This window comes from Rhinatrema bivittatum, chromosome 4 (genome assembly GCF_901001135.1).
Source record: "Rhinatrema bivittatum chromosome 4, aRhiBiv1.1, whole genome shotgun sequence".
NCBI classification, from domain to species: domain Eukaryota; kingdom Metazoa; phylum Chordata; class Amphibia; order Gymnophiona; family Rhinatrematidae; genus Rhinatrema; species Rhinatrema bivittatum.
In genome coordinates, this window is record NC_042618.1 from 291,865,453 (window position 1) to 291,890,439 (window position 24,987).

General features: G+C 48.3%; 1 protein-coding gene across 2 annotated transcripts in view; it reads left to right on the top strand.

Moving 5' to 3' along the window:
• EIF2AK4 (eukaryotic translation initiation factor 2 alpha kinase 4) overlaps nt 1-24,987 on the top strand; it is a 546,008-nt gene that overhangs the window by 208,799 nt on the left and 312,222 nt on the right. For both annotated transcript variants that reach the window (XM_029600187.1, XM_029600189.1), the window contains exon 12: nt 7,189-7,607. In XM_029600187.1, the coding sequence (XP_029456047.1) occupies nt 7,189-7,607 (419 nt within the window). The remainder of the gene's footprint in view (nt 1-7,188; nt 7,608-24,987) is intronic.

Sequence of the window (24,987 nt, forward strand, 5' to 3'; positions counted from 1 at the left end):
TTCCCACCCTCGGTAATTTGGCTCTGATACATCCCAGGTGTCCTGGACTGATCCTGGTACGTACAGGGAAAGGAAAATTAGTTTCTTACCTGATAATTTTCGTTCTTGTAGTACCTAGGATCAGTCCAGGATCCCACCCGTGTTTCTGAAGTAACGGAGAGTCCGCTCGCTATTTGATTGTTCACCTAATCTGATATGTAATTTCTGGTTTTGTCTTGGTTTGCTTCTCCGGTTGAGGAGCCTGGTTCCCGTTGGGGTTTTTGAATTGGGACCCTTTGGGGTTAGTTATTTAGCTTGTTCTACTTTGACATTACGTAAGACTGAGGGGCTGTGTGAGGCACGTGGCTATATGTAGCCAAGTCCGACAGATCTTGCTCTGTCTCCATCTACTGGTGCGGAGTCACAACCCAGGTGTCCTGGACTGATCCTAGGTACTACAGGAACGAAAATTATCAGGTAAGAAACTAATTTTCCTTTAATCAAGTTTACTTAGGGAATAGCCACTGCTATTAATTGCATCAGTGCATCAGTAGCATGGGATCTTCTAGGTGTTTGGGTAATTGCCAGGTTCTTGTGGCCTGATTTGGCCTCTGTTGGAAACAGGATGCTGGGCTTGATGGACCCTTGGTCTGACCCAGCATGGCAATTTCTTATGTTCTTATCCTGAAAATTGTGGAATATGGCTAACACTTATGCTTCTCTCACCCTCCTCCATCTCCAAAAGAGTTTGATCTTCAGTTTCAATCCCCTCTCAGTCTGCTCAGCAGAAAGTAATCAAGCTTGTCCCACCACAGAAATGTGGCCAGGGTTCTTTTCCCATTACTTTCAAATCTCCAAGAAGTCCAAGGGATTGAGGCCTAGCCTGTATTTATGGAAGCCATACAAATTGGTCTGAGAGGGGTTAAAGGTGAACTCCTTAGATATTACTGATTCAGCTGAGGGATTGGAAATGTGCTGTTGATCTGAAAGGTGTTTATGCACTCATTCTCATTTGTCCTGTCCATTGAAAGTTCCTCAGATTTTTGGTGAGGAATATGCACTGCTAGTACAAAATGCTTCCATTTGGCCTCTTGGTGGCACAGAGAATGTTAACAAAATGTCTCACAGTCATGATTGCACAGCTTCATCGGCAGAAAGTCTGTGTTACCATATTTGGACGATTGGTTAGTGATGGGGTTATTACTGGCAAGGGTACTTTAATCTCTCCATGCTTCTGTAAGTCTTCTACAATCCCTGGATTCCTTGTCAGTTTCTTGAAATCCAATGTAGTTGCGTCCCAGAGGATAGATTATAGGAGCTTGGATAGTCTCCCTTCAGAAGGTGATATTCCTATCAAAAGAGCTGATGTTTTGATGGGCCTGGTGAGGTCCTACTGCAGGATCAGATGCCACCAAGGTTGATACTTATTCTACTATGTCACATAGCTGCATGGAGCACATGGCTGCTCGGATTTATCTGAATATGCATGGTCATCAGTGAGCCTTCTGCAGCCAGTGGGATCAGTTGTTCAGCCATTGTGGCACTAGATCTCTTTTAACTGCAGAGATGCGAGTGTCCCTTCAGTCGTGAATGAACACAAAAGGTCTGAGAGTGAATCTCTTATTACACTTCCCGGCACATCAGTTAACCCTGCCCACTGATCCCTAGTCAGAAGGTAGGAGTGCACAATTGTGCCACTTGGACCCAGGGGGATGTGGTCCTTAGTACAGAGGTTCTCAACTGGTGTGTTGCCACGGTTCCTGGTCCCCCACTAGTTTAGCTGCTCCCCTTTACCCCCCCCAGCAAGATGCAAACTCTTCTTCTGCCCGGGCTTGAAATGCTGATCACCTGGGCGGAATGCAGCAAGGTAGCTGGAGTCAGCGGCACTAGCAGCATGGTATCTTCTTCCCACACCCCGTAGCCAGGAAGAGGAAGTGGTGTGCAGCTGCTGAGCGTGCTGGAAGAAGAGACCATGATAACATAGAAGAATAGGCAGCATTGGGCTGGAGTAAAAAGAGGAATGTCATCAGACCCCACGGCCGATGGGACATCTTTCTCGAGGCCACGAGGGTTGGAAAAAGAGGAGGCTTTCTTTGGTGGGGGGAGAAAGTGGGTGAGTGAGCAAGCATGTATGTTTGAGACTGCATGTATGTAAGTATGATTGAGAGCCTATATATGTAAGTGTGTGAGAGCCTGTGTGGTGCGTGTGAGAGAGAGCATGTGTGTAACTGTGATTGAGAGCCTGTGTGTGTGTGTGTGTGTGTGTGTGTGTGATTAACATCCTTTGTGAGTGAGAGACAGTGTGCATGTAAGTGTGTGATTAAGAGCCTGTATGTATAAGTGAGAGAGAGAGAGAGACCATGTGTCTGTGTGTGATTGAGAGCCTGTGAAAGTGAGAAGAGAGCATGTGTCATGTAGCGCTATAGAAATGTTTAGTAGTAGAGTATGTGACTGAGAGCCTGTGTGCAAGTGAGAGAACATAAGAATTGCCATACTGGGTCAGATCAAGGGTCCATCAATCCCAGTGTCCTGTTTCCAATAGTGGCCAGTCCAAGTCACAAGTACCTGGCAAGTACCCAAATATTAAATCTCAAATTACTATTGCTTATTAATTAATAGCAATTTATGAACTTTTCCTCTAGAAACTTATCCAAACTTTTTAAAACCCACTTACACTAACTGCTGTAACCATATCCTCTGGCAGTGAATTCTGGAGCTTAACTATGCACTGAGTGAGAGAGAATTTTCAGTGTTGTTTTAAATGAGCTACTTGCTAACTTTATGGAGTGCCCCCTAGTCCTTTTATTATCTGAGAGAGTAAATAACCGATTTACATTAACTTTTTCAAGTTCTTTCATGATTTTGTAGACCTCTTCAGTCGTCTTTTCTCAAAACTGAACAGCCCTAGCTTCCTTAGTGTTATGGTTTCGAGGTGTTTGAGTGAATTCCTGGGTACTGTGGAAGATGACCATGCCCATGGGGAGGAGCCCCGTGGGGAGCCACTGTACTGGGCTAAACTCAGGACGCACAAACACAGAGTTTTGTTTTTATTGTACAGCTGATGTATTCCACCAGAGGTGGCAGTAGTGAGGTGATCCAGAGGAGCAGTCTAGGGACCCTCGGCAGAGGGAACCCGTCTCACCAAGATGGTATAGGACTATCCAGATGTAGGTTTCCCAGCACGGCAGAGCTGAAGATGAATCAGACTGAGAGATTACTCACTAGATCAGAGCTTTCCAAACTTTTCACGTTGGTGACACACTTTTTAGACAAACATAATTTCGTGACACGGCAATTCAGTCTACTAGCAAACCAGAGGTTAAAGGTTAAAAGAACGAAATGTATTTCGACAATTTATGTATGTTTCCTTAAATATATACATAATAAAATGTTTCACGACACAACCTATCTTGTGAAAACCTTTCATTTATATTAAAAATATATAATATTCCAAGATTAATGTTATTGTTATAATTTGAGTAACAATAATAAAACAAAGTTTTTGTGTTATTCAATTTACCTCTTTATTGAGATATATATGCTTGATGGGATGAACATAGCTTCTGAATATTTGGTGTTAATAAAAAAAGTCCAAAGGGTCTTCTGCGTAATTTTAAAAAGCTGGCCAGTTTCACACTATAAAATTATTTGATAGCCTCATTCAACTAATTCTATATGGCTATGAGAGTGAAGTCTGGAATTTATAGGAAGGGACAGAATGTCAATATAAATCCTGCACCTCCAGTTCTGTAACGCTCTACATCCACTGAAATTCCCCCAAACAATGGAGCTTGGATGTTTCCCTTACAGCTCATCATACTAAAAGATATTTTCAAATTCTGGTGTCACCTAACAGTAACAGCAGCACAAACACCTTCCATTGCCAGGCACATTGTGAACTAACACAAAACCCCGCAAAAAAGACACTCAAATCCCATTGTAACATTTATTTATTTATTTATTTTATTTAAAGTCTCTTTTATACCGATAGCCGTTCGCACATCGCATCGGTTTACAAAAAACAAGAACTTTTGGGCGTAGCCCTTACATATAACCGATAGATAAACAATTAACAGGGAGAGTAGATAATACCGAAAGGCAACGCAAATTAATAAATCAATAAATAGATAGATAAAGAACTATGAACATGAGTAACAATATACAATAATCAGAGGTCATAAAGCATCAGGCATAAATCGGTGGTCATAAGGCATTCCTAGTCATAGAGCATTCTTAATAGTAGAACGAAGAATAGTTTACAGAGGAGTTTTATGAGGTGGGCGGTGTCATGCGGTAGGCTTGCTCGAAGAGCCAGGTTTTCAGTTTTTTCTTGAATTTGGGAGTGCAGTAATAACACCAAGGACTCAAACAACAATAACCCTACCTGTGAAAAAGCAAGGGTAAATATTACACTGGGTCCTAGAATACCAATACACCACCTACTGAGGAAACAGAACAAACCAGAATGCTATAGATCCCTATGCTAGCAGAATCTCTCATCATGATCACACACACAGAGCAGAGACAGACCCTCATCAAATACAGAATACAAAATAAAGGAGCACAAATTGGACAAAAACTGAAATGGAAACCCCAAGAAGCCAGACTCTGTGTATTAACAATGGAAAAACAGAACCACCATTCCTCATAAAACAAATAAAATCAAGAAACATAAAGCATCAGTTATAATAGTAAAACCATACTAATAAAAGAATATTTTAAAACTACTGATAAATAGAATTTCTATTAATTAAAATCATAAACATTTTTTACAATTTCCCAACACCAATAAAATATTTCAAAACAGCACATATATCAAATAACACCCAATAATTAAAACTAATAAGGATTTTAAAAAGCCCCTGCTGTCCATACGTGTGAGTTCTTGATTTCCAGTCACCCTGATATTGTCAAGGATTAGGAGGTTATCTTCTCTCTGTCACACATACATGTCCATTCTCTCTCACACATACACTGTCACATACATTCACATTCATGCTCTTATACCCACCATAACCTCTTGCTCTCACAGACACTGACACACTCTCAGGCTCTAAGACACTCTGTCCCCCTCACACACACACACACACACCCCACACAAACTCTTACTCCCCTGGATTTGCTCATACATACTCATGCTCTCACTCTCTCTGGCTTCCTCACATACACACAAACACACACACCCAGGCAAGTTCCCAGTCGTTCTCACACACTGAAACTGACCCCCAGGCAGGCTCCCATTCATTCTCACACACTGAAACTGACCCCCAGGCAGGCTCCCATTCATTTTCACACCACTCCCTCACCATCCCCCAGGCATGCACACATTCATTCTCACACACACACACACACACACCACACACCACACACAGGCAGGCACCTATTCTTACACATACAAATCCCAGGAAGACACCCATTCATTCTCATACACAGACACACCCTCAGGCAGGCACCCATGCATTCACACACATACACCCCCAGGCAGACTCCCATTCATACACACGCACACACTAAAGGCAGACCCCCTCTCTTTCTTTTGCCAGCAACCTTGGAACCTCACTCATTCCTCTGCTGCCACTGTCACTGCTGCCGCGTGGCTATTGGGGAGGTGCTGATTGCTGCTACTGGCACTGAAGCCCATTCTGCTGCCTCCTCTGTGCAGGCCCCGTGGGTTTCCACTTCCTCCATGTTGATCTCGTACATTGTGAGATCCGCATAGAGAAAGTGCTACTCTTGCACATTACCAAAGATTACATGTGCCAATCAGTAAAAAGTAATTTATTTTTTTTTACCTTTGCTGTCTGATCTTAGTTTTCTAATCGGTTGGTCACAGGCTTTTTTGTTCCTTCTTATTTTTTTGCCAATTCCTTTCATATTGTCTTTTTTTCTATTTCTTTTCTCTTCATCTATCTTCTTCCCTCAAACACACAGTCAGGTTCTCATTCTCGCATGTTTTCTCTCTCTCACATACACATACAGACTCTCACTCTCACATGTTCTTTCTCATACAATCATTCATACACAGTCTCTCACTGGCACATGCTGTCTGACTCTCACACACCCAGGCGCTCTCTCTCTCCCACATGCTGTCTTGCTCAAGCACAGGCTCTCACTGTTACATGCTCTCTCTCATACAATCATTCATACACACAGGCTCTCACTGTCACATACTGTCTCTCTCACATGCTGTCTCTGCAAACATTAAGGTCCTCACTCCCACACACAATCTCTCAACATCTCATACATGCACAGACACACAATCTCTCAACTCAACTCATACACGCACAGACACACAATCTCTCAACTCATCTCATTCATACACTCTACGGGCCGTCAGCCTCTCTCTTACCTCTGGGCCTCCTCTTCACGGGTCGCTGCAGGATGGGCTCTGCAGCGGCCCTGATCTTCTCGGGCCGATCCGTGGCGGGGACCCTGCTTCCGGGCCGCCTCCTCTTCTGAGCCCGCTGCAACAACCTGCTCCTCTTCTGCACGCGGCTGATGCTCCTCCTCCTTCCTGCCCATGCGGCTCCGGCAACATTTTTCTTCAGGGGCCGCGTGGGCAGGAAGGAGGAGGAGCACCTGCACGTTTAGACGTGACCTTGTTCTTCGGGCCGTGGTGACATGAGCTCCAACACGGCCCTGACTATCTTATTGCTGTGTGTCTCCGGCACAGCACAGCGATGCTTAACTACTCAGCCGCCAGTGGGATGAGGTCCACCGGCAGCCGCATTGGCTCCCTCTGACCTCTCCTCAGTATATACCACGTCACGTGCACTGGGCTTGCGCGGCACAGTGCAGGCGACACACTAAAGTGTCGCGACACACACTTTGGAAAGCTCTGCTCTATAGTGTATCTAGCAACTGTAAACTATAGCAGGATGAAAACAAATAGTAGTTTTAGGACTTTTGCTGAATATTGTTGACTTTGTAAATTCCACAGATTAGTGTACAGTGAAACAAAATTTAAGATTATAATTTGTGTACCTTTTTTATGCCGCAGACATCTTTGTTTCATATATGATTTGATATGTGCGTTTGTTACTGGACAAATCTTGAAAAATGACAAGTTTTAATTGCTGGATAAGTTTCGGAGAAACACAGTGTGTGCTTGTTGCTGCCTGTACCTTTGAGAAGTACCATATTTTTTTCTTTCACATCACTGTTTTTTCGTTACTGCATAAATGACTGAGAAATGTTTTTGTTTTTTAGGTGCAGAACAAGCTAGATGGATGTTACTATGCTGTAAAGCGTGTTCAGATTAATCCCACTAGTAAGCATTTCCGCAGAATTAAAGGAGAAGTTACTCTGCTGTCTCGGCTGAACCATGAGAACATTGTGCGCTATTATAATGCCTGGATTGAAAAGCACCAGTGTCCAATTCCCAGCACAAAGGTACCAGATACTTCTCAGGAGCAGGAAGTATTATCCAGATGTGATCAAAGCCTGCGCAATGAATTGGATATTGCAGATGATGTGGAAGAAAATGCTCCTGCCCCTATCCTGACCAGTTCTGTGGAGTGGAGCACTTCCTGTGAGAGATCATCAAGTGCCAAGTGCAGCGGATCCCACGAGGATTCCAGTGATGATGATGACGACAATGCGGAAGATGTCTTCTCTCAGTCTTTCTTGTAAGTAGAGTGATACGATATCCAAAAACATGCCAAATACACAAACTAAGCACACCTCTAGTTTAAAAAATGTAAACCATATAAATAAGCTGTTACTTTTCATCCATTGTTGTGACTATGATATCTTTCACTTTGAGAAGTCTTAGCATTCCATCTCAAGAGCAGAGCCACTCAGGTTTTACTTGCTTTGTTCTTTTTGCTTTCCATGGAAATAATTTGGTCGCAATTCTAATGCCGTTTTTCATGTGCTAACATTTTAAAGAAACTTTGGTGAACTCTGGTCCTAGAGAGAAAGCTACACAGAAAAATAACAAAACAATTCACTGTGTATAAAAAAACTTATAATTGGCCTGAGCATGCAGAAGGACCTGAGTTCGAGTTTCAGCTCAAGTCTTCCACTTCCCAGTTGGCCAGTGCTGGGAATCCATAAGAACATAAGAAATTGCCATACTGGTTTAGACCAAGGGTCCATCAAGCCCAGCATCCTTTTTCCAACAGTGGCCAATCCAGGCGACAAGTACCCAAAAACTAAGTATATCTCACACTACTGTTGCTAGTAATAGTAGTGGCTATTTTCTAAGACAACTTGATTAATAGCACTTAATGGACTTTTCCTCCAAGAACTTATCCAAAACTTTTTTAAACCCAGCTATATAAACTGCCCTAACCACATCCTCTCGCAACACGTTCCAGAGATTAATTGTGCATTGTGAAAAAGAATTTTCTCCAATTAGTTTTAAATGTGCTGCATGCTAACTTCATGGAGTGCCCCTAGTCCTTTTGTTATCCGAAAGAGTAAACAACCGATTCACATTTACACGTTCTAGACCTCTCATGATTTTAAAGACCTCTATCATATCCCCCTCAACCGTCTCTTCTCCAAGCTGAACAGCCCTAATCTCTTTAGCCTTTCCTCATAGGGAACTGTTCCATCCCCTTTATCATTTTGGTGGCCCTTCTCTCTCTGTACCTTCTGTATCGCAACTATATCTTTTTTGAGATGCAGCGACCAGAATTATACACAATACTTAAGGTGCGGTCTCACCGTGGAGCAATACAGAGGCATTATGACATTTTCCGTTTTTATTCACCATTCCCTTTCTAATAATTCCTAACATTCTATTTGCTTTTTTGACTGCCACAGCACACTGAGCTGACATTTTCAATGTATTATCTACTATGATGCCTAGATCTTTTTCCTGGGTGGTAGCTTCTAATATGGAACAAAACATCGTGTAACTACAGCATGGATTATTTTTCCCTATATGCATCACCTTGCACTTGTCCACATTAAATTTCATCTGCCATTTGGATGCCCAATCTTCCAGTCTCACAAGGTCCTTCTACAATTTATCACAATCCGCTTGTGATTTAACTACTCTGAATAATTTTGTATCATCTGCAAATTTGATTACCTCATTCGTCGTTTTCGTTTCCAGATCAGTTCCCTGAAGTACTCCACTATTTACCCATTCCACTGAGAAAATTGACTGTTTAATCCTACTCTGTTTCCTGTCCTTTAACCAGTTTGTAATCCACAAAAGGATACTGCCTCCTATCCCATGACTTTTTAGTTTCTGTAGAAGCCTCACATGAGGCTTCTACAGAAACCTCACATGAGGCTTCACATGTTTGAATTAATAACCTGTCCTTTCTCTTCTCTCTCTGCCAAGTTCTAATCTCCCTGTTATTTGTAACTGCCTTTTTCCGCACCATTGTTTTAGTTTTGTTTACGATGCACACTTGTTTTAATGTGAACCAGCATGATGGGACTGCGTTCTCGAATGCCGGTATATAAAAACCCTAAATAAATAAATAAATAAAATGAGGGACTTTGTCAAACATTTTCTGAAAATCCAAATGCATTACATCTACTGGCTCCCCTTTATCAACATGTTTATTAACCCCTTCAAAAAAATGAAGCAGATTTGTGAGACAAGTCTTCCCTTGGTTAATTCATGCTGACCGTGTTTCATTATACCATGTCTTTCTATATCCTCTTTGATTTTGATCTTTAGAATAGTTTCCACTATTTTTCCCGGCACTGAATTCAGGCTTACTGGTCTATAGTTTCCTGGATTGCCCCTGCAGGCCCTTTTTAATTATTGGGGATACATTGGCCACCCTCCAGTCTTCAGGTACAATGAATGACTTTAATAATAGGTTATAAGTTACAAGTTTTAACTAATAATATCTTAAATTTTATTTTTGAGTTCCTCTAGAACCCTGGGGTGCATATCATCCAGAGCAGGTGATTTGCTACTCTTTGGTTTATCGATCTGGCCTACGACATCTTCCAGGTTCACAGTGATTTGGTTCAGCTCATCTGAATTATCACCCTTGAAAACCATCTCCGGAACCAGCATCTCTCCAACATCCTCATTATTAAACACAGAAGCAAAGAATTAATTTAGTCTTTCTGCAATGGCCTTATCTTCCCTAAGAGCCCCTTTAACCCCTCAGTCATCTAACGGTCCAACCAACTCCCTCACAGGTTACGTGCTTCAGATATATTTTGCCAATATATATAAACATAATATACATCTCAGTCCAGTAAATAGCAGGTTATAACATAACAAAAGTGCAGGAAAAATATCCCCAGAGTAAGAGAATCCTTAGGCTCAAACAGCTTTTTACAATGAAGAAAACGGAACCCCCACACACAGACTCACACTATAATCACACCCCATTCATCCGCTCATTTCAATGCCCAAGATTGGGAAATGACAGGAGGTCCATTGAAAACGTAAGCTGGAAGACTGCTCATATCACAGTTCCGTAAGACTTTCCTCCATAGCTCAAAATAGCCTTTGTAGGCTAGAGAGGCCCTACCTGAGGATATGTTTTTCTACCGCAATTGCTCAGTCTGTGCAGTGGATTGCATATGCGCTAACCACTGAGCAAAGCTAGGGGACTTCGTCAGTTTTCCAACACGATAATACAGTTTTCTTGGGAAGCAACAATGCTACCACCAAAAACCGCATTCCCCCCTGTGGGAGCCTAGAGTTCCTATCAATAGTATGCAAATAAATTAACTTCCGAGACCAGAGGACTCTGCTTCCCAAAACCTCGCCCAGAAAGTCAGATATCTCGTCCCAAAACCCTTGGAGCTTTACACACCCAGTGAACATATGACAGAGTCCCAGTGAGAATCTTACATTTGAGACACAGATTGGATTCCCAAATTCCCATTTTAACCCCCAGTGATATAAACTCTGTGGAGCATTCTGACTTGGATCACCCGCATATCCGCAGCCAGAAGAAACGTATGAGCCAATGTAAAGGCTGAGCTCAAAGCACTTGAATCAATAGGTTCCTCCAGATAGTTGCTCCACTTTACCGCTAGGTGTTCCATGTGACAAGCAGGCAAAAATTCCTTTAAATGAGAAACCCTGATTGACATTTTATTGAATTTATGCCCCGTATCAAAAAAAGCTATCCTCCTCATCCGTATAAATGAGCTTGGACAACGCTCCAGCGCAGACACTGGTACCATAATGAACAGTCTGCAGATATGCCACAAAATGACTGTGCAGTAGTTCCCATTCATCCTGTAATTGCAGAAAGGATAATCATCAAGAGGCATCCTGATCCACTAAAGATGGCAAGTTTCTCACCCCCTTGCTGGCTCAAATACGGAACAGATTCTATAAGAACATAAGAAATTGCCATGCTGGGTCAGACCAAGGGTCCATCAAGCCCAGCATCCTGTTTCCAACAGAGGCCGAACCAGGCCACAAGAACCTGGCAATTACTCAAACACTAAGAAGATCCCATGCCACTAATCCAATTAATAGCAGTGGCTATTCCCTAAGTAAATGTGATTTCCTAGCGTGTAGCAGATGGACTCAAAACAAGTGGGTATAGTGTGCTCGTGCTAGCAGTTTGAGACGGATCTGACGTCAGCACGGGTACATATACCCCCGCAGCAAGTGCAGCAATTCAGTAATTTCCGTCTCCAAAGCAGTTTGGAGCTACCTCACGCTCGCTGAGCGTTTTTCCAAATTCTAAAGACTAAATTCATAGAAGAAACCTACCTGAAGACGAGCCCCGCACTCCTGCGGTGATACCGTTCGGTCCCTCCCCCAGTTGAGTTTCCCAAGGCGATTTCCGTGGTCCCTCGGAGGTAAGGGCCTCGGTCCGGTGGCCGACTCGCGGCAGGGACCTAGCCCCCGAGTGAGAAGGGCTCGGGCGCGGCATAGAGGCAGCCTCAGTCCCGGCGTGGACCGAGGCTGCCTCTATGACGAGTTCGGGCGCAGCCTAGAGGCAGCGGGTGCACTTCCTCGAGCGCGGCGGTGACGGTAATCACCCTCTCCCCCCGCAGCCGGAGACTGCCCGGGTCGCAGCCGGGAAGCGCCGAAGACAAGGTAAGGCGTACATCTTTACTTGTTGGTCTCCGAGGAAGCGAGGATTAGCAGAGTCTGCCTACGTGGCAATCCACCAAGGAGGTCGCCATTTGCCTGCCTGCTCGCCGTTGCCTTCTGTCCTGGTTCGTCACCGCGCAATAGCTGCCTGTTGCTACACGCACGTTGATAGGCGCACGTTACCAAGCGTACGTTGATAGGCGCCCGTTGTTAGGCGCACACTGTTGGCGCCCGTTGCTAAGCGCCCGTTGATAGGCGCACGTTGCTAGGCGCCCGTTGCTAGGCGCCCGTTGATAGGCGCACGTTGTTAGGCGCCCATTGCTAAGCGCCCGCTGATAGGCACACGTTCATAGGCGCCTGTTGATAAGCGCACGTGGATAAGCGCATATTGGTAGGCGCACATCTTGCGTGCTTATTACGAAGCGCAGACTCCAGCTGAGTTAACAGACGAGATGGAGCATAAGAGAGCCCATGCGTCAGCGGAGCCGGCACCTCCAGCATCAGGCATAAGCCTCTGCTCGGCATGCAACCTCAGAGCCACACAGAGCGAGGAAGCAGACTCCCTATGTGCCCAATGTGAAGAGGCCCTGGGAGTTCCAGGCCAGGACCGGTCGCAGCCCAGCGTACTTGCCAGTTCCTCAGGGAACACCCCGGACCTAGCAGGCAGCGGTGAGCAGCCAGGGAACCCGAGAGACCTGGTGCCCCTAAGGCCAGATCCTGCTTCGCTCTCCTGGGTGGAATTATTCAAGGGGATTCATGCCTTTGTCACAATGCAGTCTGCTCCCCGAACGGGTCCATACGTACTGGATGACCCGGCCCCTGGACCCTCAAGGCCTAGGCACGGCCACTCGCCACCCGGAACCCCCACTTATGGGGATTCAGATTGCCCTGAGGAAGACGACGAGTCCCCCGAGGAGGGAGAACTTCCCTCGGGGATTGAACCATATCGGACCATGAGGCGCTTCTTTCTGAAAGGGGATCTCCCAGGCCTAATCTCTCAATGCCTGTCGGAGCTGGCTATCCCGGGCCATGACACCCCAGGGGAACCTAGAATGAACCCCTGTTAGAGGGCCTGCGCCAAACGGCTCACCATTTTCCCCTCCTACAAGCAGCACAGCAGCTAATCGATCTGGAATGGAATGCGCCAGAGGCCTCATTCAAAGGGGGTCGGGCCTTGTCTGGCATGTACCCCTTAGACCCGGCAACCAAGGAGGTGGTGGCGTGCCCCCAGGTAGACGCCATAGTTAGCGCAATTGTGAAGCGCACCACCATTCCGGTGGAAGGGGGGGGGGGGGGGGCGGCACTCAAGGATACACATGACCGGCGCATGGACGCCATTCTGAAACAAGCCTTTGAGGTGGCAGCCATGTTCCTACGAATTGTGACCTGCTGCACCGTGGTGACACGTTCCTGTTTATCACAGGCTAGGAACAACACCCCGGGAGAAGAGATGGAATCAGCAATCTCGTTCCTCACTGACGCAGCCTCCGACCTAGTCCGTACGGCAGCCAAGGGAGTGTCATCCTCAGTGGCAGCCAGGAGACAGCTCTGGCTACGTAATTGGTCGGCCGACTCCTCCTCCAAGACACGTCTCACGAGAATGCCCATTAAGGGATCCCTCCTGTTCGGCAGCGACCTCGAGAAACTGGCCAATAAATGGGGCGTCTCTCCATTACCCCGTCTACCAGAAGACAGGTCAAGGAGGAGCCAGCGCCCTTTTCCTAGACCATCCAGAGGTAGAAACTCTCAGTGCTTCAACCCTTACAGGACTCGCTACCAAGCACCTCGTTCTCAGGCCAGGAACCAGTCCTTTCGGACTAAGCATAACAAGAGGGGAACCGGCTCGGGTTCGGGTCCCGGCCGTACCCCACAATGACAATCAGCCGACCCATCCGGGGGTAGCAGCCATAGGGGGCAGGCTAAACCTCTTCTACTGCAGGTGGGTCGAGATTACCTCGGATCAGTGGGTCCTCGCCATCATCCGAGAAGGGTATTACCTGGACTTTCTTCGGCTCCCGCCGGACAAGTTTGTGGAATCTCCTTGTTCACCCCTCAAGAGGACGGCACTAGAAGTTACCTTGCGGAGGCTCCTGTCCCTAAAAGCCATAATCCCAGTGCCTTCAGGGGAGATAAATTCTGGGCATTATTCCATTTATTTCATAGTACCCAAGAAGGAGGGCACTTTCAGGCCCGTCCTGGACCTCAAGTCATTCAACCGACACCTATGGGTCCCCAGCTTTCGCATGGAAACTCTGCGATCTGTCAAGAATGCAGTACAGCCAGGGGAGTTTCTCACATCCCTAGATCTGTCGGAAGCCTACTTGCATATCCCAATCCCTCGGGATCACCAGCGCTATTTACGCATCAAAGTCCTGAACCAACACTTCCAGTTCCGAGCTTTACCATTTGGGTTAGCCACCGCGCCGCGGACCTTTACCAAGGTCATAGTAGTAGTGGCGGCGTCACTCAGGAAGGAAGGAATTCTCGTCCATCCCTACCTGGACGATTGGCTGATCAGGGCAAAGTCACCGGAGGAGAGCCACCAGGCAACCAACAGAGTTATATCTCTTCTGGAAAGCCTAGGATGGGTAGTAAACTTGAACAAGAGTTCCCTACAGCCTTCTCAGTCGCTGGAATACCTAGAGGTCCGATTCGACACCCAGGAAGACAAGGTCAGTCTGACCTCCAAGAGGAGATCAAAGCTCCGGAATCGTCTGCTGGCCCTGCTGAGCGCCACCCGGCCCACAGCTTGGGATTACCTACAGGTCCTCGGCCTTATGGCATCCACTCTGGAGGTGATCCCATGGGCGCGGGCTCGGTGGAGCCCATGATCACAGAACTACACCATACACCTACCTCTACCAGCCAGAGTGCGGAATCAGTTACGGTGGTGGTTACAGCCCGGCCACATGAGCCGGGGGTCATGAATGTCCTCCCCAACCTGCTCACTACAGATGCCAGCCTGAACGGATGGGGAGCACACTGCGAAGAACTAACCGCCCAAGGGCGGTGGAACAGAGAAGAGTCGGGGTGGAACATCAACCGACTACAGGCACGGGCAGTCAGGCTAGCCTGCCTGCGATTTGCCCACAGACTTCGAAACAGAGCAGTCAGAGTGATGTCGGACAATGCCACCACAGTGGCATACATCAACCGACAGGGCGGAACCAGAAGCCGACAGGTATCCCTAGAAATAGCCCCCCTGATGACTTGGGTGGAAGCAAATCTCCAGGACATCTCCACCGTCCACATCGCCGGGAAGGACAACACCACGGCAGACTTCCTCAGCAGAGAAAGCCTAAACCCGGGGGAATGGCAGCTGTCGCCCACAGCTTTCCAGATGATTGTGGATCAGTGGGGGACTCTGGGCATGGACCTACTAGCGGACAGGTCAAAAGCTCAAGTACCCAGATACTTCAGTCGCAGACGAGATCCTCTCTCCCACGGGATCGACGCTCTAGTACAGCCATGGCCTCAGGGGATCCTGCTATACGCCTTTCCTCCATGGCCCCTGTTGGACGCCATTATACGTAAGATTCAGCGGCACAGAGGCCTAGTTCTTCTAGTGGCCCCGGACTGGCCAAGAAGACCCTGGTACGCAGACATGAGAAGACTACTGGCAGGGAATCCACTACCCCTGCCTCCACACAGGGACCTGCTGCAGCAAGGTCCCATCCTCCACGAGGATCCAGCTCAATTCTCTCTTACGGTCTGGCCATTGAGAGGGCTAGACTGAAGAAAAGAGGATACTCGGGGCCGGTAATAGATACACTCCTCCGAGCACGCAAGTTCTCCACATCGCTAACGTATATAAGGATCTGGAGAGTATTTGAAGCCTGGTGCGAAACTCACGGCACCAATCCACATGCCGCTAAAATCCCCATCATTTTGGATTTCCTGCAAGATGGACTTCAGAAGGGTCTGTCCCTCAATTCCATCAAGGTTCAGGTGGCAGCGCTATCCTGCTAAGGTCCCCGGAGTGACGGCAACAGCATTGCCACACACCCAGACGTTTCAAGTTTCCTGAAAGGAGTCAAACACATTCACCCGCCTCTGAAGTGGCCAGTACCCCTGTGGAACCTCAATCTAGTTTTGGAATTTCTAGCGGGACCCGCCTTCAGGCCCCTTCAAGGCCTGTCCCTCCGTTTGTTAACCTTGAAGATGGTGTTCCTGCTGGTGGTATGTTCAGCACGCCGCATCTCAGAGCTACAAGCGCTGTCCTGCCGTGATCCGTTTCTCAGAATCACTCCAGAGGCTATCCATCTTCGCACAGTTCCTTCCTTCTTACCCAAAGTAGTCTCACACTTCCACCTCAACCAAACCATATCCTTGCCTACCACGGGAGGTTTGAAGAAGTCGGAAGAAGGTCGAATACTACGTCATCTAGACATCGGCAGGCTACTGTCCAGATACCTGGAAATGTCAGAAGCAGTACGAAAGACGGACCACCAGTTCGTCCTTCACAGCGGGAAGAAGCAAGGGGAAGCGGCCTCACGGGTGACCATCGCCCGCTGGATCAAAGAATTTATCAAGGCTGCCTAAGTAGAAGCGGGGAAACCACCACCTCTACGGGTCAAGGCTCACTCTACCAGAGCGCAAGTGGCCTCTTGGGCAGAAACTAGGATGCTGTCGCCTGCAGAGATATGTAAAGCGGCGACGTGGTCCTCCCTCCATACCTTCTCCAGATTCTACCGTCTGGACGTCCAGGCCAGGGAGGATACTGCATTTGCGAGGGCAATCCTGAACGGACCTCGGGCAGCCTCCCACCCAGTCCGTGAGTAGCTTTTGTACATCCCACTTGTTTTGAGTCCATCTGCTACACGCTAGGAAATGTAGAGATTACTTACCTGATAATCTCGTTTTCCTTAGTGTATGCAGATGGACTCAGCATCCCGCCCGGCTGCCGGCATACATGGGGATTCACCGACTCACGGTAAGCCATGTTTTCTTTTAATAGGGCATCCTCCCTGCCGGGTGTCGACGCCTTCCGGTTGAGAACACTGGCGTTCTCCAGCTACTATCAATCGGTCAGGGTAATCCTGGTCATTTAATTGATCGGTCAGTTACACATATATCCATAAAGCTTTTGCAAGGAAGATTACTGAATTGCTGCACTTCCTGCGGGGGTATATGTACCCGTGCTGACGTCAGATCCGTCTCCAACTGCTAGCACGAGCACACAATACCCACTTGTTTTGAGTCCATCTGCATACACTAAGGAAATGGAGATTATCAGGTAAGTAATCTCAACATTAATTGCCCCTGATAATACATTCCATAAGGCTGAGCCCTGTACACAAAAAAAGGTGCTCTCGAAATTCATCCAGTCTTACTTGCCTAGAAAAGGTACAAATAACCCCATGACTCTGATATTAAAATTCTTATAGATTGGTAAGGTTTAAGCACTGCATTAAAAGTGGGTGTAAAGCCATTAGTATCCCTAAAAACTAGAAGCAAGATTTTAAACTTTATTTGCCCCATTATAGGTAACCAATATAGTCTGTTAAGAACTGGAATAATATGTTGTCTAATTGAAATTCGAGAAATGATATGAGCAGCTGTGTTCTGAACAAGCTGTGTCACATGATGTATAATCTGAGACAAGCCGATATATTCTTACTCTACCACAAAAGGTCAGAGGGATAAATAATCACACCTAAGTTTTGCAATTGCTTAGATATTAGGATAGACATGCCATCAAGTAAAGAGCAAGGGGCATCAGAGGATGGGAATCTTGCCAAGTATAAAATTTCAGTTTTCTCCATATTCAACATCTGTTTGTGGTCAAACCTCCAAATTTTTAGCTTAAGCAAATAAGCAGCAACTTTCTTGAATGCATCATTAAAGGAGCTCTTGGTGGGGATAAAAAACTGGATGTCATCCGCATGTAGTCTGTAGCTGAAATCCAGATTTGCCAATACCCTACAAATAGGGGAAATATAAATGTTAAAAAGGGATGCCAATAGGGCTGAAACCTGTGGGACACCAGTATTTAAATGAAGATTTGGTCCGAGAGGTTATGAACATTTGAGTACATTCAGAAAGAAAAGAATCAGTGTCTCCCTAAAGTATTCCGTTATCTAAACATAATGGGTACGCTTGGAGTCCAGGACACTGAAATTTGTGTGTCCCATCTCTGCCTTTGTTCTTACGTGAGAACACACCATCTAATTGTCAGTGGATCTATCTGGACATTTTTACCAATAGTTTATTTATAGGGTTTACTGATTTTTAGTTTGTTCCTCAGAGAACAGAAATCTCTTATATCCATCTGGCAGAAAGCTCTTTAGCATGTTCCAGAATAGCTGTGTTCTGTGGAAAGCGGAAAGCAACCTTTTGTATTTGTTTGCTTTGAAGGGTTTAGTTCACAGTTGGTATACAAAATAGGCCCTGAATAGAAGCAAGTGGATATGTAATAAGTATTCTCCTAGGACAAGCAGGATGGTAGTCCTCACATGTGGGGTGACATCATCAGATGGAGCCCAGCATGGAAAGCTTTTGTCAAAGTTTCTAGAAGCTTTGACCAGCACTCAGCATGCCGCCATCCGAGTGTTCACGTGAGGTCCCCTTCAGTCTCTTCTTTTCCGCGGTGCAGTTGCCTTGCGGTTCGTGGAGCTCTTCCATTTTCTTGTTTTGTCAACAGGATTGGGTCTTTCCTGTTTTTCCTCATCTGGTCCCCCTTTGCGGTCGGTGCTTCTTAGTGTGGTAGGTTTTTACTGCCTTTTTTGTCGTTTTTTGCGGTTGACTCCCGACTTCTCGCCTCACGGTGACCATTGGTCATCGACCGTATGCCAGGTGTTTTTTCATGGCACTGACCAGTTTTCATCACTGCCCTCAGTGTCTGCGGACCATGTCCATCACAGATCCGCATGAGGTTTCATCCTCTGCCTGGGGGCCTCGCCCGACATCTGTGGGTGTCGTCTGTGTGACCAGATGACTCCCAAAGGCCTTCTGGCATGCCTTGATAAGATGAAGCTTTTTGGTTCTTCCAAGTTGGCTCCTTCCACTCCTGCTTCAGAGCCCTTAACACAGAGAGGTTGTGGGGAGCACCTCGATTACGCTCCCTCTTGCTGTTCCTCTCGCTGGCTCTTCAAAGGATCGCAGGGACGGTGACAGAACTGTGGTGCTTTAACCACTCTCCTGGACGTTGGGGTTCTCCACCTCCTCGGTACCGGGGAAAGACCAGGCCGAGCACTGTGGGAGATCCTGCAATCATTGCCACCTGTTGCTGTCAACTCACAGCTCAGGTTCTGGTGTGGTACCGGTGGCGGCTATACCGCCACCGAAGTGACACCGGCCATCAGAGGCCCCATTCTCTGATGCCTCTGGGAGTTCTAGGCATTTCCCCACCGATATCGGTGGTGGACACCATGCCACCTCGGAGACCCGAGGAAGAGCTGGTGATGCCTCATCCTCCTCCCTCAGTCCTGGCCTTAGCGGACTTTCAGGAGGAGTTGGACCTCAGGGTGCAATCCGCGGTGCTCAAGGCACTTCAGAGCACTGAGTCACCCATCTCACCGGCTCCCATACCGGTACCCAAGCCTCCGCCATTGATCTTAGCACCCCTGCTGGAGCATCTGGACATTCTTTTAGGTGCCCTACCGATGCAGCCAGTGCCCGAGGGGCCTTCAGTTCCCCAATGGCCACCGAGGCCCTCCACCAGAGTGATCCCAATCCTCGAGTCCTCTGAGGAGAAAGATATAGCCGGCACCATGTTCCCGAGGCCACAGTTCCTCGAGCCCTTGCTGGGTCCTTCCGGCCTCCGGTCCCCTTGCTGCCAAGGGAGTCATAGGTTCCCGCGAGGCCATCAAGGCCTCCAAAACCATCAGAGCCCAGGGCCGATACCCCTCACAGGCATTGCCCATACCGCACTGGCCCCAGTGAGGAGGAAGGACCTTAGGACCCTTGGGGACATGATTCCATGGAGTCCTTCTTAGACTATTCGGGCGACCTCCTCTCTGTGTCCTCCCTGACGGAGGAACGGTGCCAGTCACTCCCCGAGGATCTGTCCTTCGCGGGGTTTGTCAGGGCCATGGCCGAAGCCATCCGCTTTTAGTTGCTCACGGAGGAGGATGCACGACACATAATGCTGGAAATACTCCAATTTGTTGACGCTTCTAAGGAGATCGTGGCAGTTCCCATGCACAACATCTTCAAGGACCTCCTCCTCCGGATGTGGGAGCACCCAATCTCTATTTCACCTGTCAGTAGAAAGGCTGATACCACCCACTTAATGCTGCAAGCCATGGGGTTTGAGAAGCGGCACCTCCCCCACCAGTCAGTTGTGGAATCCGCTTGAAAGAAGGCACGGTGTTCCCGCACACACATGCATCAGTGCCCTCCCCCCCACCCCCCCGGAGTGAGAGCATATGGAACTCGATGGCTAGGGCAGGAAGGTCTTCCAGGGTACTATTCTGGTCGCCCAAATTACCACCTTCCAGCTGCACATGACCCAGTACAACCGGAACCTCTGGAAGCAGTATCAGGACCTTGCAGAGGGTTTGCCTCAACAGCAACAGGAGGCACTCTCGGCCATCGTCTTGCTGGGTTTAGAAGCTGGCAAGCAAGAGGTGCGATTCACCTATGATGTCTTTGAGAAGGCGGCCTGCATAGCTGTGGTCAGCATCGGTGCCCGCCGAATGGCCTGGCTCAGAGCTTCCGACCTCTGTCCGGAGGTACAGGAAAAGCTAGCTGACCTCCCCTGCACAGGTGACAATCTCTTTGGGGATAAGGTCCGGGATGCAGTAGCACAATTGAAGGTCTACCAGGACACCCTTCAATAGCTCTCCGCAAGTACCTCCGATGCCCCATCCTCAGCCAGGAAATCCTCCAGGCCATGATCCCGGAAGCCCTTCTACAGGCAGAGGAAGTATTATTCTCTGACCTTCTGGGATCACACGCCACGCACTAGCTCCAGGGGCTGCCCTCCCCAGCAGCGAGCGTCTAAGCCCCAGCTGCTGCCCCGGCCACAGGCTTTTGACTGGCGGCAAGGGAGCAAGAGTCAATTGAGAGCACCCCTGATGCTGGATCCCCCGGTGGGAGGCAGGCTTCTCGAATTCGGCCATTGCTGGGAGGATGTCACTTCTGACCGATGGGTGCTTACCGTCATCCGTCAGGGGTACTATCTCAACTTTAGCCAGCTCCCAGGGACCTCTCCCCATGTCCATCGTGGGGTTCATCTGCCCAGCAGGTCATACTTCAAATGGAACTCTCTGCCCTTCTAACAGCAGGCGTGGTAGAGCCTCTCTCTCAGCCCCAGCAGGGCCAACAGTTCTGTTCGAGGTATTTCCTCATCCCGAAAAGGAATGGCGGCTTGCACCCCATCCTCGACCTCAGGGCATTGAACAAGTTTTTCTCAAGAGAAAAATTCAATATGGTCTCTCTGGGTATGCTGATTCCCCTCCTCAAAAGAAGAGACTGACTCTGCTCTCTCGATCAAGGAGGCATACACTCATAGCTATTTTTCCCGGCCACAGAAAATACCTCGGCTTTGTGGTGGGGAAGGCTCATTACCAGTACAGGGTGCTGCCTTTTGGGCTGGTCTTAGACCCCCGTGTTTTCACCAAGTGCCCGGTGGTGGTGGCAGCCTATCTCAGGTGTCAGGCAGTGCATGTTTTTCCGTACCTAGACAACTGGTTGGCCAAGAGCGATTCCTGCTCAGGAGCCTTGAGTGCCCTAGCCCTGACAGTGAGGATGTTACAAGCCCTGGGGTTTGTCATCAACTACCCCAAGTCTCACCTCTGCCTATCTCCTCAGCTGGACTTCATAAGGGCCAGACTGGACACGGCCCAGGCAAAAGCGTTTTTGCCCCAGGATCGAGCTCTTGCCCTTGCCTCGTTAGTGGCCTTTGTCAGCACCAGCCAGCAGGTGACTGCCCACCTTCTGCTCTGTTTGCTGGACCACATGTTAGCTTCTGTCCATGTCACCCCTCTCGCCCATCTGTGCATGCGAAGGGCTCAATGGACTTTGTGGTCACAATGGCGACAGGCCTCCCAGGACCTCGAGACTCACATTGCAGTCATAGAACCTCTGCAGGTGGTTTTGTCCTGGTAGGAAGACCTCTCCAAGTTGGCGAAGGGAGTTCCCTTCCAAACTGCTCCGCCTCAGGTGATCCTCACCACCGACGCCTCTCCTCAAGGCTGGGGAGCCCATGTGGAGGGCATCTACACGCAGGGTCTCTGGACAGCTCCTGAAACCTGTTGTCAAATAAATTTTCTGGAACTTAGGGCGATCCATTACCGGTTGTCACGCAAGGAAGTCCTGATCCAAACAGACAACCAAGTAGCAATGTGGTATATGGAGGTGTGAACCCTGGGCCCTGTCACAGGGGATGTCGCTGTGAGCAACATACCTTCCTGGACATCTGAACATGCTGGCGGCCCGCCTGAGTTTCTTCTTCCAGCCACACGACTGGTCCCTCAACCCTGAGGTAGTGGCCAAGCTGTTTTGTCGGTGGGGTACACCAGATGTGGACCTTTTCGCATCCCCGCACAATCACAAGGTGAGCAGGTTCTGCTCCCTGTTGTCCAGAGGCAGACATCTGGCCCAAGATGCCTTTTCTCTCCACTGGGGGAGATGCCTGTTGTATGCGTAGCTCCTTCTATTTCTCCTCTTGAAAATACTGCTTAAGCTTCAAAAGGACAGAGGGATCATGTGTTGCGTCCGTCGCTGCTCGATGCCCTCACTCCGCCCTTTTTACCTCTGTGGCGACGCCCTCTGGGTCTGATGGACGGTTAGCTGCCGCGGCGTTTTCTTGCCATCTCCCTCCGGCATCCCCGGCCCGGCACAGCGCTGTGGATCCGCCATGTTGCCTAATGACGTAGGGCGCGCGCGCTCCGATTCATGTACCAGCAAGGGCGCGAACCTCGGGGGCATTCCCTGAGATAACGTCATCCGCTTCCAATATAAAAGGTCTCAATATTCGCTAACGAATCGAGTTAACAAGGAAACGCAAAGGGATTCGTTCCAAGCTACTCTGCCTCCTCGGACTTACCAGGGGTACCTGTTCCTCGGGGGCCTCGCTCTCTTTTCTTTATTTCAGATTGCAGATAGGAACCGGTACTCGCTCCTCGAGGGCCCATGTTCCTGAACACTCTGAAGATTCTCTACTGCCTGGAAGCTATCGCAGATACAGACATTGTGAGTTACCATCGCTCTCCAGAGCTTTCCCTGGAACCAGGTACTCGCTCCTTGAGGGCCTTACCCTTTCCAGCTACTGAGCTTCCTTAAGACCTTATGTGAGTTTTGTCATCTAGTTCTGGCTATGAACCCAGCATACCCTGTCTACTCACTATCTATAGTTTCTCTACAGCTCAGCAACCCTGGGATTGTTGTTCCAGTTCCTGAGGGACTTCAGCCCTGCCGGGCATATCAGCTCACTACTGCCACCTCTGGTGGTTCAACTAACCTGTCTAATAAAAGAACTATCTGTGTCTGTCTCCATACCCAAGCCTAGCCGGTGGTCCCTCTCAGGATATCCTCCTGGGGGCGCAGTCATCTGCCATCGGCCCAAGGATCCACCTATCTACATTCCTTTACAGCCGAGTGCCCTCTCCAAGCACTCCGCTGATAACAGATTGCTGCTACTCCTTCCTCATCAGGAATCTTCAGCAACAGATTCATAACAGATTGCAACTCCGCAGTCTATTCCTTAACAGATTGCTAACTACTCCCTCTACAGGAGCTGAGCATATCAGATTGCTAACTCCTCCTTCCACAAGAGCCAATTCATAACAGATTACTAACTCCTCTTATGTTCTTATGTTCCTCCCTTCTTGAGGAGTAGAGTATATCAGATTGCTAACTCCTCCCTCTACAGGAGCCGATGTATAACAGATTGCTAACTCCTCACAGAGATTCATAACACCATGATCCTTGTGTCATCCTTTTGGCCCCAACAGGTCTGGTTCCCACTCCTGCAGGCCCTGTTGGTCAGGGCCCCATCTGGCTGGGGACTGCATCTGATCTGATCATGCAGAATCGGGGTACTCTGCGCCATCTGAACTTCTGGGCATTGGCGCTGACAGCCTGGATATTGAGCGCGTAGTCCTTCATCCCTTGGCTCTTATGGACAATGTCTCACAGCTGCTGGTGGCTTCTAGGAAGCCTTCAACCAGGAAGTCATACAGATTGAAGTGGAAAAGATTCTCCGTCTGCTGTGTGGGGCATGGCTTGGATCCCTTTGCGTGCCCTCTCCCCCAGCTTTTGGTCTATTTGTGGCACCTTTCCGAGTCAGGGCTTCAAACCAGCTCGGTCAGGGTTCACCTTAGTGCTGTCATTGCGTATCATTGGGGAGTCGCTGGCATGCCTGTATCGGTGCAGTCTTTAGGTTGCTTTATGAGGGGCCTGCTCCAGCTGAAGCCTCCTGTTGCGTCCTGGGACCCGAACATTGTTCTAGCGTGGCTCATGCGTCCTCCCTTTGAGCAGCTGCATTCCTGCGACCTGAAGTTCTTCACCTGGAAAGTTATTTTCCTGGTGGAAATTACTTCGGCTCCTAGAGTCAGTGAGCTTCAGGCCTTAGTTATGTACCCGCCATACACGAGATTTTTTCACGATCATGTGGTCTTGCGTACGCACCCTAAGTTTCTGCCTAAGGTTGTGACTGATTTCCACCTTAATCAGTCCATCGTTTTACCCACCTTCTTTCCGAGGCCTCATTCTCATGCAGGGGGAACAGGCTCTTCATACCTTGGACTGAAAGAGGGTCTTGGCTTTCTATTTAGATTGCACTGCCGGCCACAGGCAGTCTACTCAGCTCTTTGTGTCCTTCAATACCAATAGGCTGGGAATAGAGGTGGGTAAACAAAATTTATCCAACTGGCTGTTGGATTGCAAGGCATTCTGTTATGTGCAAGCAGGCCTTCTGCTAGCCGGCAGAGTAAAGACTCACTTTGTGTGGGCCATGGCGACGTCGGTGGTTCATTTGCGAGCAGTCCCTGTTGTCGAAATTTGCTGGGCCACAACCTGGAGTTCTCTTCACACCTTTGCGGCCTATTACTACCTGGACAAGGATGGGC